Genomic DNA, 27419 nt, shown 5'->3' on the forward strand with positions numbered 1-27419 from the left:
ATTTCTATTATAGCTTTCATTTTGTGAGGCAGCATGACCGTCTGAGTGCCTTGGTATTAAAATAGTAGGAACTGTATAAATTATGTAATCTCTTCTAAGTGGTATATGTCATTTGAAGAATTTTTTTCTTTTGTGAGAAAGAAACTGGGGATTTTTTTTTTTAAGTCATGAACTTAAAATCTAAAAATCAACTGGTAACCTAGCCGTTAAAATGTGTGTCACTATCTTGTTTCCAAATTTATTTTCACAGTCAGTAAATAGATATTCTCGCTCATAATTTCTATCGTAAAATTAGATGTAAAGTTCCGTATGAAACAATATCCAATGCATTTTTGCTAGCCTACAAAAATTTTTGTATCCCTCAAAAATTTGCTAAGAATATTGATTGACCTTGGTGGCTTTATTTTGTTCAACAGGTAATGTACGTGGAAGGGACTGCTGTTATTCTGGGTTTTGAAGATCCCATGCTACAAACAGATGACACCCCTATTAAACGCTGTCTCCAAACCAAATGGCCATACATCGAATTACTCTGGACCACAGATCGCTCTCCTTCACTAAACTGATTTGCATAAGTATTAATAAGGAAGATTGTAATCGCAGATACTGAGAGAGGGATGCAGGAGGCGATTGGCTATACACTGGTATCACTGCTTAATTGTAAATAACATAACACATTTTCAGTGATTAAGATACATGTTTAAATTATTTATGTTAAAGGTTACCCTATTTTAACTGTGTGAAATTTACTAGAAAAATTAAGCTTCCAAGTTCACCATTTACTGCAGTCAGATAATTGGTCAATTATAAACATCATCGTACTATAGCATTTGTATACTGAGTATCACAGTTACTATTTATAAACTTCTCCTTTGGGTTTTATTTCATTCAGGCGTATTTTATTGTTTAAATGATTCTGGCTTGCAGTATATCAGCCTCCACACTGAAATGCAGAATATTTCATTTTTATTTTTCTAAAATCTGTTTTCCATTAGAAATATTGATAAATAACACATTATCAACTTGGACCTTTTGACAATTGGCTTAGCTCAGGCATGTTTATAAAAAGAAACTATAAAGGAACATTAGCGTTTATTCAGCAATAGAGGATGTGTTTTTACAAAAAAATGATAGGAAAGAGTATGTTTGATAGTTTTAACATTTAACTTTCACTGTATTGCCAAATATTCTTCTAAATTTGTCCCAACAGCCCTGTAAGCCAGCTTTCTTGTAAATTTATAAATATGATAAATGCATGAAAACATCTGTTATTACATTAGTATATTGCATTATTTATTACAATCCTAGTGGATGGCCTAAATAAATACTTTTTTCTTTAATGTACCAATGCATTTTTTTTTTTTTTAACAATGGTGGCTCAGAATAAATACATTCTTTTAAACATCTCTGCCCAGTAACCCTGAGAGCACGACACAGGAAAAATGCCTAATGGATTCGTACACCACTTTGAAAAGGAGATCAAACCTTACACTTACCTACGAGCTCTGTAACTCAGGTGTCAGAAGCACTAAAACCTGGGTGGCAGCTGTGTGGACCAGTGGACAAAGTCAGAGAAGCCCCATCCTGATTATTTCAGAGAGAGATTTACTTTCTTCTGATAGGTCTGTGGCCCAGCAATTTGAAATGGGAATAGCCAGAGGCACTGCTTCACTTTTAAGGCAGGCAATTGTTGACTGCCTCTTGGGAATTTCACAACTGCACTTCCTTTAGCAATATAATTGAACGTGTATTTCCTCTGTGAATCTGTTTGGATATTGTTTTATTTTTATAGACACAATTATAATAAGTAGATTTTTAGCATAGGGAATAGTGCACAACATTTTATGTATAACTTGGTAAAATTTTATATTCAGGAGTGTGAATTCTAGCTACTACAATTGCAGCCTTAAAATCTCCATATTTTGGTTAGTCTACTTTTAAATGTATATGAAATACACATACACTGTGCTAGAATTATTCTCTTAATTCTCTAACTTGAGTCCCAAATTCCATTAGGATTATGAAAAGGCATAGATTTTTTGTCTCAAACATTCAGCCTATGTTTAAACCTACAAACAAGTATTTTTTCTTACTATTGTTATATAACAAACCATCCCAAGACTTCATGGCATGAAACAATCATTTTACAAATTCTGTGGCTGAGGAGTTTGAACAGAGCACAGTGGGGATGCCTTGTCAGTTTCTCATTCTGGAGGCTCACCTGAGGTGTCTTTACTCACATGAGTGGCATGACTGGGACCTTAGCTTGAACTGACAGATGTAGAACGCCACAGCAAACAGCAGATACCTTTTCTTTTTACGTGCATGTGGTACCTTACCAAGATAGACTATATACTGGGCCATAAAGCAAGTCTAGAAAATCCCCAAAAGATTAGAATTAAGCAGCACACGTCTGAATAGCCCAAGAGTTGAAAAAATTTGAAATGGGAATTAGAATATACTTTTCACCAAATGATAATGAAAAAAGGACATAGCAAAAACGGTGGGATGTAACTAAAACGATGCTTGGAGGGAAATGTATAGATTTCAATAAATATATTAGAAAAGTAGGTTTAGAAATTGGAAAGCTAAGCTTCATCTCAAAATCAAGTGACCCAAAGTTAATAAAAGGAAGTAAATAGTAAGATAAAAAGAGAGGTATTCACAAATAAAAATGAATTTGGACTCTTACATCATGCCATATGCAAAAATTAACTTGAAATTGATCAATCCAATTGTCAGAGCTAAAACTATAAAATTCCTAGAAGAAACATAGAAGTAAATCTTCACGACCATGGATTAGGCAATGGTTTTTTAGAATTCCAAAAACACAACAAAGATACATTGGACAGCAAAATTAAAACCATAGTGTTTCAAAGGACACCATCAAGAAAGGGAGATGCCAATCTATAGAATGGGAGAAAAATATTTGAAAAGCATCTGGAATAGATGAGGAACTCATAACTCAAATATAAAAACACATTTTTAAATGGGCAAATGATTCAAAGAGATATATCTCCCAAAATGAATACAAATGGCCAATAAACACATAAAAATGGTCAACGTATTAGTCATGATGGAAATGCAAATCAAAACCACAAGATACCATTTCACACTCACTAGGATGCCCAAATAAGAGAGACAATAAGTGTTGACAAAGATGTGGCGAACTTGGGACCTTCACATTGTTGGTAAGGATGTAATATGAAGTCACTTTAGAAAAACGTGTACAATTGCTCAAAATGTTAAGAACAGCATACAATCCAGTAATTCCAATCCTAGGTATATACACCCAAGAGAAATGATGGAAACATATTCACACAAAAACTCGTAAATATTCATGTTATTGTGGATATCATGGTGTTATACATACTAGCCAAAAATAGAAACAACCTCAGTGTCCATCAACTGATGGATTGATAAATGTATATACATAGAACGAAATATTATTTGACAATAAAAAAGAATGGGTTACTGATACATGCTACAACATGGATGAACCTTGAAAACATTGTACTAAGTTAACACACACACACTATATGATTTCATTTATGTGGAATGTCCAGAATTGGCAAACCATAGACAGGGGATTGATTAGCAGTCACCAGGAGCTGGGGTGGGGATGCAGTTGGAGAACAGGAGTGGGGAATGGCTGCTAATATGTATGGAGTTTCTTCAAGGGGAGATAAAAATGTCCTAGAATAGATGGTGATGGTTGCACAATTCTGAATATACAAAACAAACTACTGAACTGTGAGGGAAAAAAAGATAAAAGGAGAAATCAATGAAATAGAAAGCAGATATATAATCGGACAAAAAGCAAAGCCAGAAGTTCTCAAAAAAACCCAAAAAAACCCTAATAAGATTAATACTGATATATTCAAACTGCTGAAATTAAAAGTGATAATCCTGTATCTGTGAAAAAGACTTTCCTGCATAAGTTATATAAATATCTAACCACTATGCTGCACACCTGCAGCATATAATATTGAATGTCAAATGTAATTTAAAGGGGCGGCTGGTTGCACAGTGGTTAGAGCTCAGTGCTCATAACACCAAGGTCGCCAATTCAATTCCCACATGGACCGGTGAGCTGCACCATCCACAACTAGATTGAAAACAACGACGACATGGAGCTGATGAGTCCTGGAAAAAAAAAATTTTTCCCCAAAATTCCCCAATAAAAATAATTTTTTAAAAAAATGTAATTTAATTTTTAAAATTGTTTAATGAAAGAGAAGCAAAAACTAAGGGATTACATCACCAATAGACCTGCCTTATAAGAAATGCTAAGTTCTTTAAGTGAAAGAGGATGTTAATTAACATCATAAATACATAAGAAGGTGGCAAAAAAAAATCACGTAATGGTAAATATAGTCAAAGTTAGATTCTGTAATATGATAATAGTGCTGTGTAATTACGACTCTAGTTTAAAATTTTAGAAAACAATAAAGACTGTAAATACAATAATCTTATTGGATACACAATATAAAAAATATGTAAACTAACATCAAAAACCTAAAATGTGGAGGGGAAGCTAAGTAAGAGTATAAAGTTTAGGATTGCTATTAATATCAAAGTTTAGTTACTAGTTTAAAATAGGGATTTATAATTTTAATATATTTTATGTAAGCCTCATAATAACCACAAAAGAAAAATCTGTAGTAATTATACCAAAGAACATTATAAAGAAGTCAAAACATACCAATATCAAAAGACATCAAAACAAAAATAAACACAAAACAACAGAGCAGGATAAAAAACAGCAATGGATCTACAAAACAGCCAGAAAACAATTTTTAAAATGGCAATAGCTAGTCCTCATTACCAATAATTACTTTCAATGTAAATGGATTAAATTCTCCAATAAAAAGACATAGAATGGCTGAATGGATTAAAAAACAATATTCAACAATATGTTGTTCACAAGAGACTCACTTTAGCCTTAAATACATATGTAGGCTGAGAATGAAGATATGGAAAACTATAGTTCCAGGACTAAAAGTCAAGCTGTGCTCGCATCCTGTCATGACCACATCAAAATTACAACAAAACTATAGAACAGCCATCATGGAGAACCACCTGAAGTCTAGCTAAACAAAGCCCTATAATTAAGGATATAAAGAAGCCACGACGAGACTGGTAGGAATGGCAGAGACATGGAATGGGCAGGCCCCACACCTACACTGTGGGAATTAAGAATATTTGGGCTGCAGAGGTCCCACGTGAGGAGTGAGAGATCCCAGCCCAGGGCTTCAATTCCAGGAAGAGAAGTACCCATAACATCTGGCTGTGAAAACCAGCAGGGATTACTTCTGAATGAAAGAAGGGCTGCTGGAAACCTAGAAGCTGCCTGTCTTAAAGAGCCCGCACACAGACTTGCTCACTCACAAACTCACTCTATAGGCTCCAGGGCAGAGAAAGTAGTTCAAAAAGCGCCAGGGACATATGAGGAGGAAATAAATTGAGTGGTTTCAGTGACAGGGCTGGAGGGGCACAGGTAGAGACAAATCTCCAGGGACAGAAGTGATGGCAGGAACTATTGTTCCTTTGTAGAACCCTCCCCACAACCAGCCCACCCAGCGCAGGTGCCAAATCTGAGCTCTCCATTAATCTGGGTAAAGCCATTAGAACCTCTCTGGTGATTCCCCGAGACCCTGCCCCACCCATCTCATGCACTGGGCCAAGCGACTTCCAACCTCTACTCCATACAAACAAACTGCCAGCTTGCATTTTGAAGTTTCCTAAAATCTCTCACAAGTCCACAAACCCCAAACAAGCAGCAGCTGGCCTCAGTGTGCTCTGTACATCTTGCTAAGATACCCCAAACCTAGCACAAGCAGCAACCCCTCTCAACTTGCATTGTAAGTCCCATCAAGTAGCCCCAAGCCTGGTATTAACAATAGCCAGGCGTGGCTTGGAATGTAGCCTCAACTGTACAGCCACAAACCCAGAGCAAGTGGCAACTGGCCTCAGCTCATATTGTGTCTACCAAAGTGTTCAAAGCCCGATATTAGTGGCAGGGGGCCTTGGTTCACAATATGGCCTCTCCCAAGTGCTTCCAAGCCCAGAACAAGTGGACACCAACTACAGATCACTTTGTAGCTCCTACCAGATAGCTCCAAGGTAGGCACCAGTGGTGGCTACCTTGCACAGGAGCCCCTTCTAAGAGGCTGCAAACACAACACACTGGGTTGCCAGCTTCAGACCACAGCAGAGAAAACATACAACCAGCTCCACAAATGATAGACCCAAAGGACAAATTTGGCAGTCACAAGAAGGTCACCAAAGTAACTGCTGCTCTGTGGGGTCATCCCTTGCACAACTGCTCATCTGCTGTAGTCACAGCTAGCTGTCTCGGCCAGTCAGCTTGGGGAGCTAGCCCACCCATGTACATGCCAAGAGTCAAGGCTCAACTACAACAGGAGGGCACACACAAGCCACACAAAGGACACCCCTGGAGCACACACATCAGGTGACCCGGGAGAGACTATGCCACTGGAACCTACAGGATACCTGCTATATAAGGCCAGTCTGTCAAGACCAGCGGATGTAACAGATCTGCCTACTGTAGGTATATATGAGGTCTGACAATTAAGATCGTGAACTTTGTTGCAACAACATTGCTAACCTTTTCTGAGGTCAGAGGGATTATTCATTACGTATTTGTACCAACTGGACAAACAGTTAACCAAGTTTACTATTTGGAAGTGCTGAAAAGGCTGCGTGAAAAAGATAACCTGAACTTTCACCAACAATTCATGGCTCCTGCATCACGACAAGGCAGGCACCAGCTCACACGGCACTGTCTGTGAGGGAGCTTTTAGCCAGTAAACAAATAACTGTATTGGAACACCCTCCCTACTCACCTGATCTGACCCCAATGACTTCTTTCTTTCCCCAAAGAGAGGAAATATTGAAAGGAAGACATTTTTATGACATTCAGGAAATCAACGGTAATACGATGACAGCTCTGATGGCCATTCCAGAAAAAGAATTCCAAAATTGCTTTGAAGGGTAGACGAGGCGCTGGCGTCAGTGCATAGCTTCCCAAGGGGAGCACTTCGAAGGTGACTATAGTGATATTCAGCAATGAGGTACATAGAACTTTTTCTAGAATGAGTTCGCAAACTTAATTGTCATGTCTTGTATACAAATATCGAATCATTACGGTGTACCCCTAAAACTAAAACAATGTTATACATCAATTATATCTCAAAAATAGTCATTAAGGACAGAGATGTATAGATGATTATAGTCTACCAAAGCAAAAGAGACAGATAAAGCCTAATGAAACCAATGTATTACTCTTGTTTCAAAATCAAACATTAATTGTTGAATAAATAGCACAGAATACCACTGGTCTTTTCAGCTTACCCAAGCCCCTTCCAGGCAGACGAACCATAAAGCAGAAAGGGTGCTTAACTGGTTTTATTCCTGGAATCCATCACTTATTTTACTTACTTAACTTATTTCAGCAACAGTTTATTGACAATCTGTCACGTACCAGGCAATGGGCTGGCTATCCCACTTAATGTTTCAGATTCTAATTCCTCTGCTATAAAATGAAAATTATTAAACCTCTATAACCAGGTTCTTATGAGAGTTACATGAGATAAACTATGTCTGTTCTTGACTCTCATTTATATTCAATAATAGTTCATGGAAAACATTTTCTCTTCCTTAACTCCTCAGAATAAAAGATTTTTGACGATGATCAGAAAAAAAGGAGGGCAATTTAGAAAAGAAGTAGTCACACGGTAACTAAGGTTCAGTGTGTCAAGTATTACTTTCTCAAAGTCTCCATTATAATTATAGATACCATGTTTACAGTGTCTCTGAATCAGTCACTGGGCTTAAGCCCTTTCAACAACACTGGTACAGTTTCCTCATAGCTAAGGTTCAATATCTGAAGTTTAGAGAGAAAGTTACTGCCTGTAATCACAAACCAGAACATGGCGGGACTGGGGGCCAGACTAGCCTGACCGTTTCCGGTACCCCGCCCCTGAACAGCAGTGAACCCGGTGGCCCTAAGCCTACAGAACAGTGCACATCACTCACGCCTTCAAAGATAGGACAACTTTGCCCAGCTCAGTACCCTGAGGTACAAAATGGCATTGTGTCACCTCTGAATATTTGCTCCCAGTATGGATTTGGGCAATTTAACTTAAAAGTTTATCTCTAAACATGTGTATTTTATACAGTGGGGTTGAAAAGAGACACATCTTCATTCACAAGATCTTAGTGAGCACTGCTATACGTACAAAATAAGATATGAAATATAAAGCATTCCACACAGACTAAATGACCAATGAATGTTTGTTCTCTGCCTACCTCTTCCTCATGAAAATGACTGAATATGGAAATCACAGACCTGCCATGTGTACCTGGGAGACAATTGTACCACACTGCAAATTTATACCCGCCCAGAATTTGCAAAAATAAGGATCAATTCAACTCAAGAAAAATATGTATTACTCACTGTCACACATTTTATCCTATTAGGGTATATAACTTACAACAATTTCCTAAGCATGAAAGAAATTCATGGAGGTATTTTGATCTGAACTTAAGACTGAGCGTACAAATACGTTTTACATATTAAATCAATTGACTAATTCTAAACAATTGTTTTGAGTGAAAAAGCAAATGCAAACAATTTCCAACTATCTTATAGAACTAAATTAAAACATTTTGTCTATGCACACACATATGATTATGTTAAAATTTAATAAGGGAAATCAGCCATGTCAAAATCACATTGCTCTGAACAAACAAACAAGCAAAAAATGTTCCTTTTTATTTACTACATTTACTATATAGTCTTATTTACTGTCACAATTCTTCTCTATCCATTTTTTACATTCCAAGAAAATCAGTACTGTCTTTCCCCATGTGGCAGAGTTCCAAAATCCTAATTGAAATACACAGTATTTCCTTGCAAAGTAGGAGCTGAAAGTTAACACAGTGGACGTTTCTGGGGGCTCAGTGGACCCTGACGTGGGTCCTACCATTCCCTATCTTTCATGAATAACCTGCTTGGTTTCAATCTTGTTTTCTTCCCCTTAAAAATGGGTTATTGTGAGAATCCTCAATATTCTGCATGAATTTTCTGGTTCAAAGTAAGTCCTCAATAAGGGGTGGGGATTATAATCATTATTATTATTAGCTAAGTCACTTGCCAACCAATGACTCTGTATCCTGACCAGTCAAAAATACTACTTTTCTAAAGGAGAGGGTGCACGAATCTGCTGAGAAAAGACAGAAAGATATAACTACATTTAAAATCTTCAAGCTGCCAAACAATCCCACTTTTTATGGAATGGGTGACTATTTTTAGCAGATTCCCAGAAGAAGGTTTGTGACTCGCACACAACGTTAAAAATCACTGCGATAAGTTTCAAGCTTTTCAAAGGCAGCAGCCAGGTCTTAATCACTTACGGAGTTCTAACCGTTTACAGAACAAACATGGGGCTTAAGACTGGTGTGTTGAACTGCTATTCAATATAATACCTATTTGTAATCCATTATAATCTTCACCCATTTGAGTAAGAATTTCATGAACTAATTTTTCTCTTAAACTGCTGGGTTTTTAAGTTTTCCTCCAGTTGTCCTCAGTAAATGTAATATCAACTACGATAAGAGATGGATATGGAATAAAATAGCATTACGATTGAACTGACAAGAGCTCCCATACGTCAAAAAAAATGAGGATACTGGGTGACCCAAATGAATCTTGACTGGTGAAATTTGAAGAAGCATTGGTTACAAGATTAGATGAAGAAACCTACTAACAATGGTCACCCCAATAAATTAAAACAAACAAACAAAAAAACAAAAACAAAACAAAACAAAGATACCTTAGGCATTGAGATAGAAAACACTGCTTTAGGTATGAAGCATTCGGTCTTTCTCCTAATACGGAGCCAAACCTTGAGGGGATAGTAGCTTTGGTTTGGCTGCATGGGAGTTTTATCGTTTTTTAAGCAGGAGGATGTGGGGCCTGGGGTAGATTCCTGCACTGAGGATTGAGGTCTTGTGCCTAGATGTCTAGGAGGAAAGCTGTGGAAAATTGGTGAGGGTTGGGAGAAAGGGAGGTAAGAGAAGTTCAGATGCAAACACCTGGTTTAGCATTTTCAAGAGGAAAGGGTGCCATAACCAGGACATGGGGATTGGCAGCCAGAACCAGACTTTGCCAAGGGGCTGGAATTCAGTATAGGGACACTCTCAAACAGCAGACAGGAGGGGCTGTCCAGAAACACAGGTAGAAGGTACTTGGTAGGTTTCATGTCACATCCTCACTATACAGATGAGAAAGTAAAGCACAGAGGTTAAGGTCCAAGGTCATACATAAAGTGGCAGAGCAGGGACCCAAAGACAAGTCTTGATTGAGTAGGACCTACCTGGTCCCGAGTTAAGGCAAGGCTAGACTGGCAAGTCCATGGTCTCTAGGGACAGGGAGCCAAGGAGACTATACCCCTTCCTCCTGCAAGCACTGCCTGGCCACCTGGACGTCACATAGTCTAATGCTGGTGCTTCTACTTCATTTCTGCTGCACTGGTTCGCCAGTCACTTCCCCTCCCTCTTTCTTTGTGTAAGAAAATGAGAGGGGACAGAGGAGTTTCTCTCAGCTTGCCAATCTTTGTAGCAGCGTAATATTCAGAGAGTATTCCCTTCTCATGCCAGTTTGAGAGGGCAGAGGGTCTCTCCTCCCTGAAAACGAATAAGAGTCATCAAGAGAACACATTTGGAGTCTGTAGGCACTTGCAAGAATGAGGCACCCTCCTCAGACAGCAGATATGGGCTATGTCAAGACGCCGTCCTGAACGAGAAGGAAGAGAACTGCGGAAGGTGTGAAAGGGAGCAGGCTGCATTTCTACTTGTTGGGGGCGCCAAGGACGTGGCTGTGCGTGAGTCAGCTCCAGGTGGCCCAGCTAGGAGGGCTGCCCACCAGTACCTGGTATTTCCCACATCAGGACACTGGGAAGAAAGGAGCCCCTCGGCACACTCTGAAGAACTCATCCATGCACGTCCTATGAGAACAGCACTTGGGGACCCACTAAACCAAGAGGATCGATGGCGGGTTAGTGTTAGCCAGGAAACAAGTAACAGCCAGTCAGGAAAGGACCGTAAGACTTTCCAGTTACATCCTTTTCCCTCTCCTCCATCCTTGCCAGGCACATTGGAGCATCATTCCAAGCACTTTCCTCACCCCCAAATCCAAGTCGTCAGAATCCTAGTTCCTCACTCCTTTGCTCAGTGAGGACAAAGGTATTAATAGAATGGGGGGAGCTGAAACTGACAACGAGTTTGAGATGGAAGCTTTACACTAGATTGATTTAATAACTGTAAGTGAGCTGAAAGTTCAGGAACCTTAAAGTCAGTTTTAGTTCCCTCTCTTTCTCTCTATCCCACAATCAAACCATCAAAGGAGCCCATCAGTGCTAGCTTCAGAACATATCCCCAACCCAACCACTTCTCACCACCACACTGCTTCCATTCTGGTACAAACCATCATTCTCTCATTCAAGCCTGCACAACTGCAAAAACCTCCCACATGTATCCTGCCTCCCGACCGTGCACTACTACAGCCTTCTTTGAACACAACAGACAGAATGACCCTATTGAAATGCAATCCAGATCATGTCAGTCTCCTGCTCAAAACCTTCCAGTGGTTGCCCTTCTCATTCAGAATCAAAACTGAAGTCTTCACACTGGCGAATATCATCATATATATGAGCTGTACCCACCGTCCCCCATTTTCTCTCTAATTTTATTTATTATGACGTCCCCATAAAGACACTTCTATTTTCCAGCCACAACCGGCCTCTTCGCTGTTTTTTCGAATCACTAGGCATGTTCCTGTCTCAGGGCCTTTGCACTTGCTTTCCCTTTTCCTGAAACTCTCTTTACCCAGATATCCCAAACCTCATCCCCTATTCCCTTCAGATCTTTGCTCAAATGTCACCTTCTAAATAAGTCCCAACCCTGAAAATGCCATTTAAAATTTAACTACTCCTCTAAGTCACCAGCATACCCCCTCCTCATTTCTTTCTTTTTCAAGAGTGTATTAATGTTACCTGTCCCCCCATTTATTTATTTATTTTTTGGCTTTTCTGATCAGTCAGGATTGTTCACGCAACTTGCTTTGGCCAATAACATGTGAGAGGAGTGATATGTGCTGCTCCTGAACAGCAGCTATCAGAGTCATTACGCGGCTTCACCATCTCTCTCTTCCCTGTGCCAGGAGACCAGCATGCCCTAGGGAAGGATCTCTCCTTGACGTTGAAGGAGACACGGAGCACAGCAGGAGCCAACCTACAAAGGCCATATAATGTACACTGTGTCATTGCTTTTTTAGGTTGTGACCACCATACAACTAAGCTACCTAATACATTTATTTATTTCGTTTGTTATCTACATTTTCCACTCAAATATAGAATCAATGAGAGCAGGAATTTTGGCTTGTTTTGTCACTACTGTATCACTAGTGTCGAATACACCGTGGGAACGCAGGAAGCATTTGCTGAATGAATTACGCTAGCCAAGAATTTGTCAAAGGATGGGAAAGGGAGATTCAACAAATTATGGTTTAAGCCAGTGACTGGGGGAAAAAATAAAACCTTTTGATATCCACAACCACAGAGTTTTGATCACTCAGTAGTAAACCAGTGATCTGTATGCTTGGTACATAGCAAACGCTGCGTAAAGGTCTGCTAGTAATCCTATTATTGTTATTTGTATGTCAAGGAGAATACAGAACCGAAATTAGGGTATAAATGCCAAAGGTATTTTGAGAAGGGAAAACTTTGTTTCAGGGCCAGGCACTGGGATGGCGGGAAATTCCAAATTGCTTTGCTCTTGTGACTGAAAGTTGGTGCCAGGTGATGACTGGGAGTTCAGCTGGGGTCGTATTCAGAGTCCTCTGTTCTTTTTCACGTGGACCTCTCCACATAACTGCTCAGGCTTCTACACAGCACAGAAGCTCGATTCTGAAAGGTAGTGTTCCATGAGAACAAGTTCCAAAGTGTAAGTACCAAGCACGCTGCCACTCGTGTTTTGTTTGCTGATGTTCCATTGACCAAGGTTAGGCAAGTGGCTAAGCTCAGAGGCAATGATGGAGGCAACTGCACCAGACATGAGCATCGTGGAGTGAGGGTCCCCTGGGTACCTGAAGGAAGAGCCTATCACTGCCACCTTGGGACCTGCCTGGACTAACTATAGATTGAACATCTAGCATTTCAAATGTATCACTTTATCCAAGTGTGAACGAATTTGGGAGATTGTGTCACACAAACCAACTTTGCAAGAGCTTGATTTATAAATGATAGTGTCACCTACTTTATTTTTCACGGGGAGTCTGCCTGTATAAAAACTTGGTACCACACATGTACAGCAGGTCCTCGTAGAGGCGAAGATCAACAGGAGACCCAATGGCAGGTCACTTGGAGAGCCAAGAATCAGTAAAAAGGAAACTCTGCCCTGTCCAAAGAAACGCTTACAGGAAGCTAACAACACCTCGCGTGTTGTCATTCTTCACTGCGAAGAATAGTTCCATCTTAGTCACTTAAACTGACCATTGGAGTCACGAGCCTCGTGGACAATGCTAGGCAGAGAAGCCGGACCCCAGTCCCTCAAATTCTTTATGCAATTATTACTTCAAAATTAAATATCATCAGGCTTCCAAGGACACATCTTCTACTAGTTTACATTTAAACGGGTGGTTTCTGATGAAACATTTAAACATTAAACTTCTACTAGTTTATATTTAAATGAGTGGTGACATTTAAACAGGTGGATTCTGATGAAATTCAAGGATACAGGTTTCAACAACAAAATACAGACATGCTACCTCACAGTCGACTAGTTAGTCTAATAGTTAATCGCATTCACTTCTTGATGCTTCTCTTTAGCACCGATTGTACAGTGATATTTTTATATTTGCTTCCAGTTCCTAAAAGGAATGTTCCCTAGTGGGACATAAAATTTGAAAACAAGTGTTTAGAAACAGCAAGTCATGCCAAAGGGAACATTCTTATTTAGAAACTGGCGAGATGAAGGTGAGTCACAGAACCATTCACAGAGACAAATGACAGAGTTAGGGAGGGAAACAAATGACAGAGTTAGGGAGAGAAGCAGAGTCAGGGAGAGAACCAAGGATTCTCTCTCTGCATAAAGAGAGAATCTAGTCTCAGATGACTCTCTCTACTAGCAATGCCCAATACAGGGTCTTGTTTTTTGTTTTGTCTAATCTCAGTTCTGAAAACTGAGAGGAAGTTCCAAAGGCCTCAGTGTTCCAGGAGAATGAGGGCTCAGAAAAGGCCAATTTATTTTTAAAAAGGAACTCTTGGCAACTGTTGAAAATGAATCGGTTAAAACAACGAGATACCACTACACACCTACTAGAATGGCCAAAAGCCCAAACCCTGACAACACCAAGTGCTGGCAAGGATGTGGAGCCACAGGAACTCTCACTCACTGCTGGTGGGAAATGCAAATGGTGCCGCCACTTTGGAAAACAGTTTGGCAGTTTCTTACAAAACTAAACACATTCCTGCCATATAATCCAGCAACCTCACTCATTGGCATTAACCCAAAGGAGTTGAAAAGTTATACCCACACAAAAACTTGCACACAGATATTCGCAACAGTCTTATTCATAACTGCGAATACTTGGAAGCACCTCAGATGTCCCTCAGCAGGTGAATGGATAAACTGATCCATCCAGACAATGGAATATTACTCAGTACTAAAAATAAAAGAGCTGTCAAGCCACAAAAAGACATGGAGGAAACTTAAATGTACGTTACTAAGAAGCCAATCTGAAAAGGCTAAATATAGTAGGATCCCAACTATGTGACATTCTGGAAAAGGCAAAACTATGGAGACAGTAAAAAGATTAGTGGTTGCCAGGGGATGGGGGGAGAGAGGGATGAACAGGCAGAGCACAGAGGGTTTTTAGGGCCAATGAAGCTACTCTGTATGACGCTATCATGGCAGGTACATGTCATACATTTATTTGTCAAGACCTATAGAATGTACAACACCAAGAGTGAACCCTAATGTAACCTATGGGCTTTCAGTGGTTATGGTGTGTCAACACAGGTTCATCAGTTGTAACAATGTACCTGTCTGGTGATAATGGGGAAGGCTGTGCATGGGGTGGGGTGGGGGGACATCAGAGGGTATATGGGAAATCTCTGTACTTTCTGCTCTTTTTGCCTATTAACCTAAAATGACTCTTTTTAGTTTATTAACTTTAAAAAATGGAATCATTAGAGTGGAATGGCCTGAAGTAAAAGAAAAGGGACCCAGAAACAAGGCCAGAGCAGTGAGATAAGCATGGTTGGTGCTATTTACCAGCTAAACTCCATGCTTCCAGTTGCCCAGGCCAAAAACCACACTGCTGTCTTCATTCCTCTCCTTCTCTTACATCTCCCGTCCGATCCATAAGCACCTACTGTTGGTTGTACCTTCACAATACTGGGAGTGCCAAAAAATGTATACACATTTTAAGAGATGTTATCAATGTATTACTTTTCGAAGTTGAATTACGTAGCAATGTGCACGTAGTATGACGTTAACTCAAAAGATGGTGTTGATCAAATGAATGCTAGCATCATTTATTGTATTACAATTTTCATACAGTTTTTTCCTTCTTTAAAATGTGTGTGTGTGTGTGTGTGTGTGTGTGTGTGTGTGTGTGTGTGTATATATATATATATATATATATATATATATATATATATATATATATATGGCACCCTCTGTACATCCAGAAGCTAATCTCTTCTCCCCATCTTCGTGATCTTCTTCCTAGATTATTGCAACGGCCTCCTAATTAGACTTCTGCATCCCCCGCCTTGACTCCTTAGGCTCTGTTCTCAATACAGAAGCTGAGGGATCCCAGTAAAACCGGAGACGAGTCAGGCCTCCACTCAAAATACCCCAAAGACTTCGCAACTCACTCCAAGTAAAACCAACACCTTTGCCCAGCATAAAAGACCCCATGTTATGTACCCTCTCTCATCCCTTCCCTATCAGTCTCACCTCACCTTCTAGCCTTCTTCCCCTGAACCCCATCCATCTGGGGCCTCCCTGTGCTCCAGAATTCGTTAAGTGAAAGAAGGCTTTACCTGTGCACTTCTTGCAACGCTTTTCCCCAATGCTGCCTCTCTCATTTCCTCCAGATGTCTACACAACGTTATCTCATTTGTGACCCCTTCCTGCCCACTCTGAAAAAAAAATAGAATCCCTTACCAACCACTGGCCAGGAACCATGCTGTCTCCCTTCCCCTATGTTCTTTTTCTCCATAGCACCTTTTACTATCCGGTATACTATGTCTTTATTGGTTTATTATTTTATTGTTTGTCTCTCCTTACTAGAATGTAAGGCTCATAGGGGTAGGAACTTTTATCTGCTCCTGCTTTGTCTGTCCACTGAATGCCTGGCACACCTCAGGCACTTGAAGATTTGTTGGATGAACTAATGCATATTAGCCAATAGCAGAAATTTCTAGAATTTTAAATGTGCAGGTTAAAAAGAAATGGAAAAGTGAGAGAAATTGAGGCTGTTGGAATGTCCCTGTCTTTGTCTGTTTGCGCTCCTAGAACAAAGTACCATAGACTGGGTGACTTATAAACAATAGAAATCTATCTCTCACAGTTCTGGAGGCCGGGAAGTCCAAGATGAAGAGGCTGGCAGATTCAGACAGCCCACTTCCTGGTTCATAGACAGCCCTTTTCCTCCCCTGGTGGAAGGGGCAGGAGAGCTTTCTGGAGGGCTCAGAACCTAATCGCCTCCCAAATACCATTACATTGGGGATTACATTTCAACATATGAATTTCAGGGGCACACAAAACAGTCTATAGCAGTCTCCTAGTAGAGTTTTGCCACATAATTTTAGAACACATAGCACTATTCTATTGATTATGGGAGTTTTGCCTCTTTAATTAGTCTGCACTGACTGACCAACCTGATATGGTTTACATCTTTCACTTATATTTGTCTTTTCAAGTTCATGTGCTTAATGCAGTCTTTACGCACTAAGTTCTTCAGATGCATGGAGTTGATTATAAACTCCAACAAGGTCTGAATAGTAGAAGGTCTTTGTCTTTCAGTTTGCTATTTTTGGATGCCTTGGCTTGAACACTGCAACACTGCAACTGAAGAGAAAAACAAACGACTCGACACACTCTCAAGGACATGACCACAAAACAATTGTCATGTTTTTATTAAAACCTGATAAGGTTTTCAAACTACATTTATCATTAGTTTATAGCCAAGCAAATTACAAATAGGTCAAGCATGCTTTTGGTAAGACATCAATTTGCTGCCACTGAGAAATTATAGCAAAATGAGAAATCACTTGTCTTTTTTCTCAGTGCTTTAAACACCTGTGAAGTAGCTTAAATTACACTTACTGAGCAAACAGATAAAACCATCTTAAGGCATTCGATGGTACCACACCGCAAGGAAAACCATTTATTGCTGCAATTGCTTAGTGCCACTGATATTTTCATTTTTATCTTTAATTATTTAAATATTATAGTTAAGGATAAAAATGAAAACTTAGACTACCCCATTGAGCCCCTTGAGAATGGACCAAAATTCCACATTTTGTGAACCCCTTAGATTTGCAGCTATTTCTTTTCTACAGTTTTGTTATTGCTGCCACCATCATCCCTTCAAACTTCCTTATTTAGCCTGAAAATGCATGGAACCAACTAGAAAAAGAGTATCTCAGTACTCAGCATGAGAGAACACTAAAAGTTCAGACTCTGTGTTGTGCTATGTAGCAATAAAACAGACATGAGGTTAAAAGTTGTCTGCCACTGCTGTTAAGGACTTTACAAAGTAAGACCTCATTGTAGGTCTCCACAGCCTGTCTCTATGGGAACTGCAAAACATTAACACATGACTTTGAAACATACAGCGTTCTTTGCACTGAACACAACAAACCACAGTTGAGTTGGGAGAAATTTTTCATGGCTAAATCGTTACGTACAGGTCCATATTACTCTCATAGTTCCTAAATTCAGAGTTAGAATTAATTACACTTCTTGGCCCATCTGTCCTCAAAATAAAACTACAATAGTAGGATTACAATAATTGTAGTGTGATATACACCCAGGAACAGACGGAGAGATGAATGGAGCAGAATAGAAGATGCAGAAATGAGCCCATGTGCATGCACACACATACACGTGTGTGTGTGCATGTGTGTGTGTGTGTATAATATGTAGTATTTCATATCAAAGGGGAAAGGATGGATTATTTGTCTGTCAACTTCTATCTATTTCAAGAAAAAAATTAGACCCCTACTCAAAACCCTGTAATAAAATACAGTCCGGTTCCAGATGGTGACATTAGAGAATGCAGAACTCACTTCTTCCCACAGATACAATTTATCTACAGCTATATATGAAACAATATGAGAGAAATCCAGAAACTAGCTGAGTGACTCCTACACATTGGGCAAACAAGAAAAAACAACATGGAAACAAGTAGGAGAGGATAAGACACAAGCTTGCCTTAAACCCAACCCCTGGCACAGTGACATACAACTGGGAAGGAAGACACAACTCCCAACTTCTCCCTGAGGAGTGAAGGGTTAGACCCAATATCTAGCACCCCAACTTTTAAGACTTCCACCCAATGGGTGGGTCCCCAAAACACCTAGCTCTAAAAGCCAATAGGGCTTGGGTCGATGAGACCCACAAGGTAAACAAAGGGGGTTGCAAAGACTCAGTGGCTATTGCCCTGAGGCTCAGCATAGAAGCAGTAGACTGAAACACACATCTCCCAGTCTTTCCATGAAAGAGTCCCCCTTGCTATCTTAAAATCCTCAGCCTGTGAGGCTCCTAATATAACACAAATCTGGGTGCTGTCTTTGCATGCGCTCTTTCTCTTTGCCCTATTCCGAGTCGCCAATATCTCCATGAAAGGAGCTTTTGCAGCTGCCACCCAGGGTTACTTTCAGCAGAGTTTACTTTCACCAGTCCCACAGGACTATAACAAACAGAGACACAGTTTTTGACTGGCTATACCCTCAAAATTCAGTGCAGGAGGAACAGAGAGACTGCCTGTCTCCCAGTTCAGCCCTGAAAGAAGTCTATTTGCATATTTTAAAAGCTGCTGTGTAGGGTCCAACTTTCAATCAGCCTGCATCGAATCGAGGTGCTAAGACCCTCCATTTTGAGACACTGAGAGGCTTTGATACACCGTCAAAAAACTACTGGTAGTCACTAAGAACAAAGGAGGTGGCTTGAACAATCACAAAGGTTAGAGATACAACCAAGAGATAGGGCTGGGATAAAAAAAGATAAAAAGATGTAAATTGTGATATCAAAACATACATGTGGGGGGAGGTTTAAAATGGAGAGCATTAGTATACATTCTAAATTAAGTTATCAGCTTAAAAATAGACTGCTGTAAATATAAGGTGTTTTATATAAGCTTCATGGCAACCACAAAGCTAAAACCTATTAATAGATACACAAAAGATAAAAGGAAAGGAATCTAAGTATACCACTATAGAAAAATCATCAAATCACAAAGGAAGCGAGCAGGTGAAGAAGAAACAAAGGAATTATGAAATGGAAAACAATTAAAAAATGGCAACAGTAAACCCATATATATCAATAATTACTTTAAATGCAAGTGGACTAAGTTCTCCGATCAAAAGACAGAGTGCCTGAATGGATAAAACCCAAAATCCAACTGTATGCTGCCTACAAAGACTCACTTCAGTTTTAAGAACACACACAGACTGGTAGTAAAGGGTGGGAAGAGTTGTTCCATACATATGAAAACCAAAAGAAAGTTATATTTAAACAAAATAGACTTTCAGACAATGACTATAATAAGAGACAAAGTCATGACATAACGACAAAAAGATCAACCCAACAAGATATAACATTTATAAATATTTATGCACCCAATACAGGAGCCTATAAATATATAAAGCAAATAGTAAAAGAGAACCTTAAAAGAGAAATGGACAGATATACAATAATAGAGTACTTTCAATACTCCATTTCAACAATGGCTGGATCATCCAGATGAAAAATTAACCAGAAAACATTGAACTGAAACTACATGTTAGAATAGACACACTTACGTGACATTTAAAGAATGTTTTATTTACAGAATGAAAATAGAAAATTCACAAATACGTGGAGATTAACAACATGCTACTGAATAATCAATGGGTCAAAGAAGAAATCAAAAGAGAAATAAAAAATTCATTCAAACAAATGAAAATTGATATACAGCATACCAAAAGTTATAGAATACAGCAATAGCAGTTCTAAGAGGGAAGCTTATAGTAATAAATGCTAATATTAAAGAACAAGAAAGACTAGTTATCAAAGAAATGCCTATGAAAACCACAATGAGATATTGCCTCACACCTGTCAGAATCGCTATATCATCAATAAATCAACAAACAACAAGTGTTGGCGAGGATATGGCGAAAGTGGAATGCTTGTGCACTGTTGGTGAGATTGAGAATTGGTGCAGCCTCTATGGAAAAGTTTGGAGATTTCTCAAAAAATTAAAAATGCAGCTACCTTATGATCCAGCAATTCCACTTCTAGATATTGATCAAAAACCAACCAACCAACCAACAAACAAACAAAAAAGAAACTCCACAAAACACAAATTTGAAAAGATATATATGCCCCTATGGAAGATATGGAAGCAAGTGCCCATCAATAGATGACTGGATAAAGAAGAACTGGTACCTATATACAGTGGAATATTACTTGCCCATAAAAAAGAATGAAATCTTACCATTTGTGACAACATGGATGGACCTAGAGGGCACTATGCTAAGTGAAATAAGTCAGAGAAAGACAAATACTATATGACCTCACTTATATATGGAATCTAAAGAAAAAAACAAATGAACAAACAAAACAGAAACATGGTTGCCAGATGGGGGTGCTGGTGGTTGACAAGGCTGGGTAAAAATTGTGATGGTATGAGGTATAAGTTGGTAGTTCCAAAATAGTCACAGTGATATAAAGTACAGCATAGGGAATATAGTCAATAATATTGTAATAACTATGTATAGTGCCAGGTGGGTATTACTAGACTAATCAGAGGATCACTTCATAAATTATATAGATGCCTAACCACCATGTTGTTCAACTGAAACTAACATAAAATAATATTGAATGTCAACAATTGAAAAATAATTTAAAAAACAAGAAAGATCTCAAATAAACAATCTCTCCTTACATCTCAAGGAAATAGAAAAAAAAGAAACTAAGCTCAAAGTTAGTAATAGAAAGAAAATAATAAAGACCAGAGCAGAAATAAAGAAGTAGAGACTAAAAAAGACAATAGAAGAGATGAATATAAGAGCTTATTTTTTGAAAAGGTAATCAAAATAGACAACCTTTAGCTAGACACCTAGAAAAAAAGAGAGGACTCAAACAAAATAAGAAATAAAAGAGGAGACATTACAACTTATATCATAGAAATACAAAGATTCATAAAAGACTACTATGAACATTGTACTACAAAAAACTGGACAACCTGAAAGAAATGGAAAAATTCTTAGACATATACCTACCAAGACTAAAGCATGAATAAACAGAAAATCTGAACAGGTCAATTAATAGTAACAAGACTAAATTAATAAACAAAACTCTCACAACAAACAGAAATCCACAATCAGACAGCTTCCCCAGTAAATTCTACTAAGCAGATAAAGAGAATTAACACCAATCCTTCTCAAACTCTTCCAAAAAACTGTTAGAAGTAATAAACAAATTCAGTAATGTTTCAGGATACAAAATCAATTTATAAAATTATGTTGGGTTTCTATATACTAATGAACTATCGGAAATAAATTGAGAAAAAATTCATTCACAATTGCATTAAACGAATAAAATATCTAGGAATAAATTTAACCAAGGATGTAAAGCCTTGTACACTAAAATTATAAGACATTGATGAAAGAAGATTCAAATAAATGTTCATGGATTGGAAGAATTAATATTGTTAAAATGTCCATACTAACCAAAGCAACCTACAGATTCAAACAATTCCTATCAAAATTCCAATGGCATTTTTCACCCAGAACAAACAATCTTAAAATTTGTATGGAACCACAAAAGACACCAAATAGCCAAAGCAATCTTGAAAAAGAAGAACAAAGCTGGAGGCATCACACTTCCTGATTTCAAATTATATTACAAAGTTAGAGTAATCAAATTTATCAAACAGTATCGTTTGGGGCATAAAACCAGAGACATAGAGCAACAGAACAGAATACAGAGCCCAGAAATAAACCCATGCCTATATGGTCAACTAATTTTCAACAAAGGATCCAAGAATATACAAGGGGGAAGGACCGTATCTTCAATTAATGGTGTCGGGAAAACTGAATTGCCACCTGCAAAAGATGAAACTGGATCACCATCTTATACCACATACAAAAAATCAACTTAGTGGATTAAAGAATTGAACATAAGACCAGAAACCATTAAACTCCTAGAAGAAAACATAGGGAGTAATTTCCTTGACATTGGTCTTGGCAATAGTATTTTTTTTTTTTTTTTGGTTTTGACACCAAAAGTGAAAATGCAAAAGCAAAATAAACAAATGGAACTACATCAAACTAATAAAGCTTCTGTACAACAACATAAATCAACAAAAGGAAAGCTATGGAATGGGAGAAAATATTTTCAAATCATATATCTGATTAGTGGCTAACACTATATATATGTATGTATATATATGTATGTATATATATGTATGTGTACATATGTATGTGTATATATAGTATTATATAGATATATATCATAAAACTCAATAGCTACAACAAGAACAAAAAAGCCCACCCCAATCTGATTAAACTATGGACAGAGGATCTGAATAGGTATTTTCCCAAAGAAGACATAGATGGCCAATAGATGTAAAAGGGTGTAAAAAACGTTAAAAAACCACAATAAGATTATCACCTCATACCTATTACATTGACTATTATTAAAATCACAAGAGGTAAGAAGTGCTGGCAAGAATGTGGAGAAGAAAAAAAAAAGAGAATGTGGAGAAAAGGAAACCCTTGTGCTCTGTTAGTGGGAATGTAAATTATAGCCACTACGGAAAACACTATGGAGTTTCCTCAAAACATTAAAAATAGAACTACCATATATGATCCAGCAATTCCACTTCTGGATAGTCATCCTAAGGAAACCAAACCACTATCTCAAAAAGGTATCTGTGCTCCCATGGTCATTGCAGCATTATTTACGATTGTCAATACAAGGGAACAACATAAGTGGTCCTCTAATGAATGAATGAATAAATAAAATGTGATCTCTCTCTCTCTCTGTCACTCACTCACACACACACATACACACACACACAAACACGTGTGTACCAGGGGTACCAAAAAACTGTATACAAGTAAAAGCAGTAGTTCGCTGTCATCAGAAGTGTCTGGACGCCGATGGGAACCACTTTGAGCACCTCTTTTAATTGCAGAAGTCAAACGCGACTTGTATTCCTCTTTTGTTATCAGTATATATTGAGTATTACAATTTTAATAGTTCTTTTCCTTTCTTAAAATATGTATACAGAGGATGCCAAAAATGTATACACATTTTAAGAAAGGAAAAATCTATTAAAATTGTAATACTCAATATATACCAATACAAAAGAGGAATACAAGTCATGTTTGACTTCTGCAATTATAAGAGATGCTCAAAGTGGTGACCATCAGCATCTAGACACTTCTGATTATGGCGAACTACTGCTCTTACTTGTATACAGTTTTTTGGCACCCCTGGTACACACGTGTGTGTGTGTGTGTGTGTGTGTGTGTGTGTGTGTGTGTGTGAACACAATGGAATATTATTCAGCCATAGAAAGAAGGAAATCCTGCCTTTTGCAACAACATGGATGGACCTTGAGGGCATGATGTTCTGTGAAATAAGTCAGACAGAGAAAGACAAATACCGTATTATCTCACTTATATGTGGACTCTAAAGAACAAAATAAATGAACAAACAAGACAGAAACAGACTCATAGATACAGAGATCAGATTTGTGTTTCCATGAGGAGGGTACAAAATGGATGCATGTGGTCAAAACATGCAGACTTCCAATTATAAGATAATAAGTCCTAGGGATGTAATAAACAGCATGGAGACTATAGCTAACAATATTGTATTGCATACAGCAGGTCCTCAAATAATGCCATTTCATTCAGTGTCATTTCATTATAATGTTAATGAGATGCCCTGGGAACTTAAATTTTGTTTCAATCAGCCTATGGTAAAACTGGTTGCATTTATACGTCATTTTGCTTAAAGTGGCAGAACCTATTAATAATGTTAAGGGAGGACTTATTGTAGTTGAAAGTTGCTGAGAGAGTTGATCTTACAATTTCATTACATTAAAAAAAAAACCACAACTATAACCAGGTGGTGTGATGCATGTTAACTAAATTTGTGGTAATCATTTCACAATATATACACATATCAAATCATTATGTTGTGCACCTTGGATTAATACAATGTTAAATATTAATTATATCTCAATAAAACTGGAAAAATAAAAAAAAATTAAAGAGTACTAGTAAAATTTCTTTTTTTTTGACAAAAATAATTTCTATTTTTACATTAATGCTTTATTACCAGCTTCTATATGACATTCTCCGACCTTATTTACATTTACTATGAAATTTCTATTAGCATGTGTAACTCAAAGGCACTCAATTCAGAGGTTATAAAGTCCTGAGCTTAAGTAGGAAATAGGATTCCCTCCCAACTAAAATTTGAACATAAATAATTCTAAAGAGCAGAGAATATGAAAATGTTTAAAGTGTAATATTTGGTACATAAGTAATCTTATAGCCTAATAACAAAGTTGTACAGAATGTCAAAGAAAAGACCATGTAAGGCAAAGGAATATACTCAGAATCAAACTTATTTTCTCCCCCCATTCAAGTTCATTTGGAAGTCTAAAGCTGAATTTTTTGTTGTTAAAATCTTAGGAAAGCTAAATTAAAAGCAAAATAAAATAAAATAGCATAAGAATGCTTAAGTTAATAAAGTTTCCTCAGCTTAGTCTCCAAAGCCACAAAAAAAGTATTTAATGATAGAAAAACAACTACGTATTGGAAGGATATTAGGAGGAGGAATAATAAAGAGCAGTTGAAAAAAATTAAAGAACAGCCTTAAATGCACCAATTGAAAGAACATTTATAATTGGCCTTTCAAATTACTCTTTCAGCATTCTTTTAGACAAATAAATTTACAGATCAATAATGAAGATTCATTAACATTAGGCAGGATCAAAGTTTAAGCTAAAAATTAAATCTACATTTGGTTGTAGAGAAATGTGAAATTTACCTACAGCGAGTTTCTACTGATGCTAAATTCAAAGCATGAATTGACATCTTTCTAACAGAGATGGATTGACAGATATTTTCTTGGCTTTAAAATTTGTTTCCATATATGCATAGAAATGTGATGAGGATAAGAATAGTCTTCTGAATTATCTGTACAGTTCATAAGGCCTTTGTCATTGTTAGTCACCTTAGATGTGAACACCACAGGGCCATTAAATTAAAGCTGGCCAAAAAAGTTTTCAAAGTGCTAATGTTTCCAACTGATGAGATCCTCAGTTTTCTGGATTTTCTGGATGACGATTATTTTCAGTTCTTTTTTCTGGTGATATATACAGGAAATTACAGCAGATATATAAAGGGAAGAAGCCTGCTGTCCAAGTTCATCGCTACTTGTTCCTGGTCCTTTTCAAGTGTAAGTATCTGATAGCCAGTTGTTCTACTACATATTAGTTTCCCACTACTATCAAAAGAGGCCAAACGTAATCTAAATGCTGTGCTCCTTCGAGGTTGTAAACTGACAGATCCACTACATGGCTGATCCAGTGTATTGCGTTTGAAAATGATGTATCGATTGGTGTAAGTTACAAGCAGGTCAAAGCCAAAGTTAAAACCTGTCCATCTCCAGCAATATTCACCATCTTTGGCAAGCTTTCTACCACACCTCATGCTATTTCCCTCTACTTCTTCTTTATTGATTTCCTGAGGCCCCATCTCACTGTCTTGTTCTGCCCGGAGCATAGCAAGCCACTGCTGTTTATACACGGAAAACAGCCATTCTGAAGGTACTAGAGAATCTTGTTCAATAATTCTTGCAGAGGCCAAATCACTGATAATATACTGTAACCTTAAATGTCTGAATACTGACACAAATGGTTTTCCTTGCTCAGTTTCAAGGAAGGTCACACCTTCAAAATCTTTTCTCTTCTTAGAAAACCAAACATCTGTTTCAGTCAAAAGCTGTTTTAAAGATCCATTCCAAGAAGGCACAAGTTGAAGGAACATCCACTTTTTAAGAGCTGTGTATAGATCCATCTCCACTTGCATCACAAATAAGTCAGATGAACCAATGAGCTGTTTCATAACATTTATACTGAGTTCTTTAAAAAGTTCAACATTCTGGTGGGTCATGAAATTGTTTAGAAGCCATTCAAGGCACTTTTTCTTTACAGAATCTAATCCATAGGTCCCTGCTGATGTGTAATAGCCACATGCAGTTTTCACATTTATTGTTTCCTTCATTGTTTCACCACACTGCTGTATTAAACCATCCAACTGTAGCACACATGCTGCTGCCAAAATAGCAATAACTCAACTAGGCTTTATTAAGACATCATCTCGATACAGTGACCCAAATGCAACCTGCAGGGCTTCTACATCAATATTCTGGTCAGGAATCTCCAGTTCAATAATATTCATGCTGGATTCTTTCCAAGAACCACTGAACATACTAGAAAAGTAGCCAGATTGACATAAATATATTTTGTGTAAGCTCCCTTCTTCTCCTAGAGCACAAATTTTAATGTCACTATTTTCACCATTCAAAAATAATGTTTGATAAATATATTTGGATGTATTCTTTAATTTTTTCCTTCGCGGGGTGTTGAGGAGGCGCTGCTGCTCGTCCCCTTCCTCTTCATCCTCATCTGTCTCGGAGTCGGGGTGACAGTAGCAGAGGGCCCCGCTGCTCCGCTTGCGTTTGCGGCTGCCCGGGCAATAATAGAAGCAGTGGCCGGCTGCTTCGCCGCCAGTCTCCAGCCTCCGGGCCGAGCCCCCCACCCCAGAACCCATCTGCTGGGCTCCCTGAGGTGCGCTCCCTGAAATCCCAGGGAGCTGTGGCCCAGAAGGGCTCGCCCCTGGTGGCGCAGCACTTGGCTGCTCAACAAGCCCATGGGCCACAGCTCCCTGGGATTTCAGGGAGCGCACCTCAGGGAGCCCAGCGGACCCAGTCTCCCGCCATGGCCCGGCTGCTGCCTCGGGTCTCCACCCAGACCGGGTGCCTACACTGCCACCTTCTCACGCCTAGTAAAATTTCTAAGTGACTATATG

The 27419-nt window shown here is 38.4% G+C and overlaps 2 protein-coding genes across 7 annotated transcripts in view; one reads left to right on the forward strand and one right to left on the reverse strand.

Annotated features, from left to right (window-relative positions):
• Nucleotides 1–1344, forward strand: part of LOC308508722 (ubiquitin carboxyl-terminal hydrolase MINDY-3) — an 85918-nt gene extending 84574 nt beyond the window's left edge. For all 6 annotated transcript variants that reach the window (XM_081075904.1, XM_081075905.1, XM_081075902.1 and 3 more), the window contains one exon: nucleotides 417–1344. In XM_081075904.1, the coding sequence (XP_080932030.1) occupies nucleotides 417–566 (150 nt within the window). In that variant the 3' untranslated portion in view covers nucleotides 567–1344. The remainder of the gene's footprint in view (nucleotides 1–416) is intronic.
• Nucleotides 1345–25507: 24163 nt separating this feature from the next.
• On the reverse strand, nucleotides 25508–27161 carry LOC308499022 (germ cell-less protein-like 1; the record flags this gene model as incomplete). Its single annotated transcript, XM_081051814.1, is given in 3 exon segments — nucleotides 25508–25736; nucleotides 25738–26681; nucleotides 26685–27161. Coding segments are annotated over 3 exon segments (1512 nt in total). The 3' UTR covers nucleotides 25508–25645.
• Between the last annotated feature and the right edge of the window lie 258 nt (nucleotides 27162–27419).

This window comes from Rhinolophus hipposideros, assembly GCF_964194185.1.
Source record: "Rhinolophus hipposideros genome assembly, chromosome: 1".
NCBI classification, from domain to species: Eukaryota; Metazoa; Chordata; class Mammalia; order Chiroptera; family Rhinolophidae; genus Rhinolophus; species Rhinolophus hipposideros.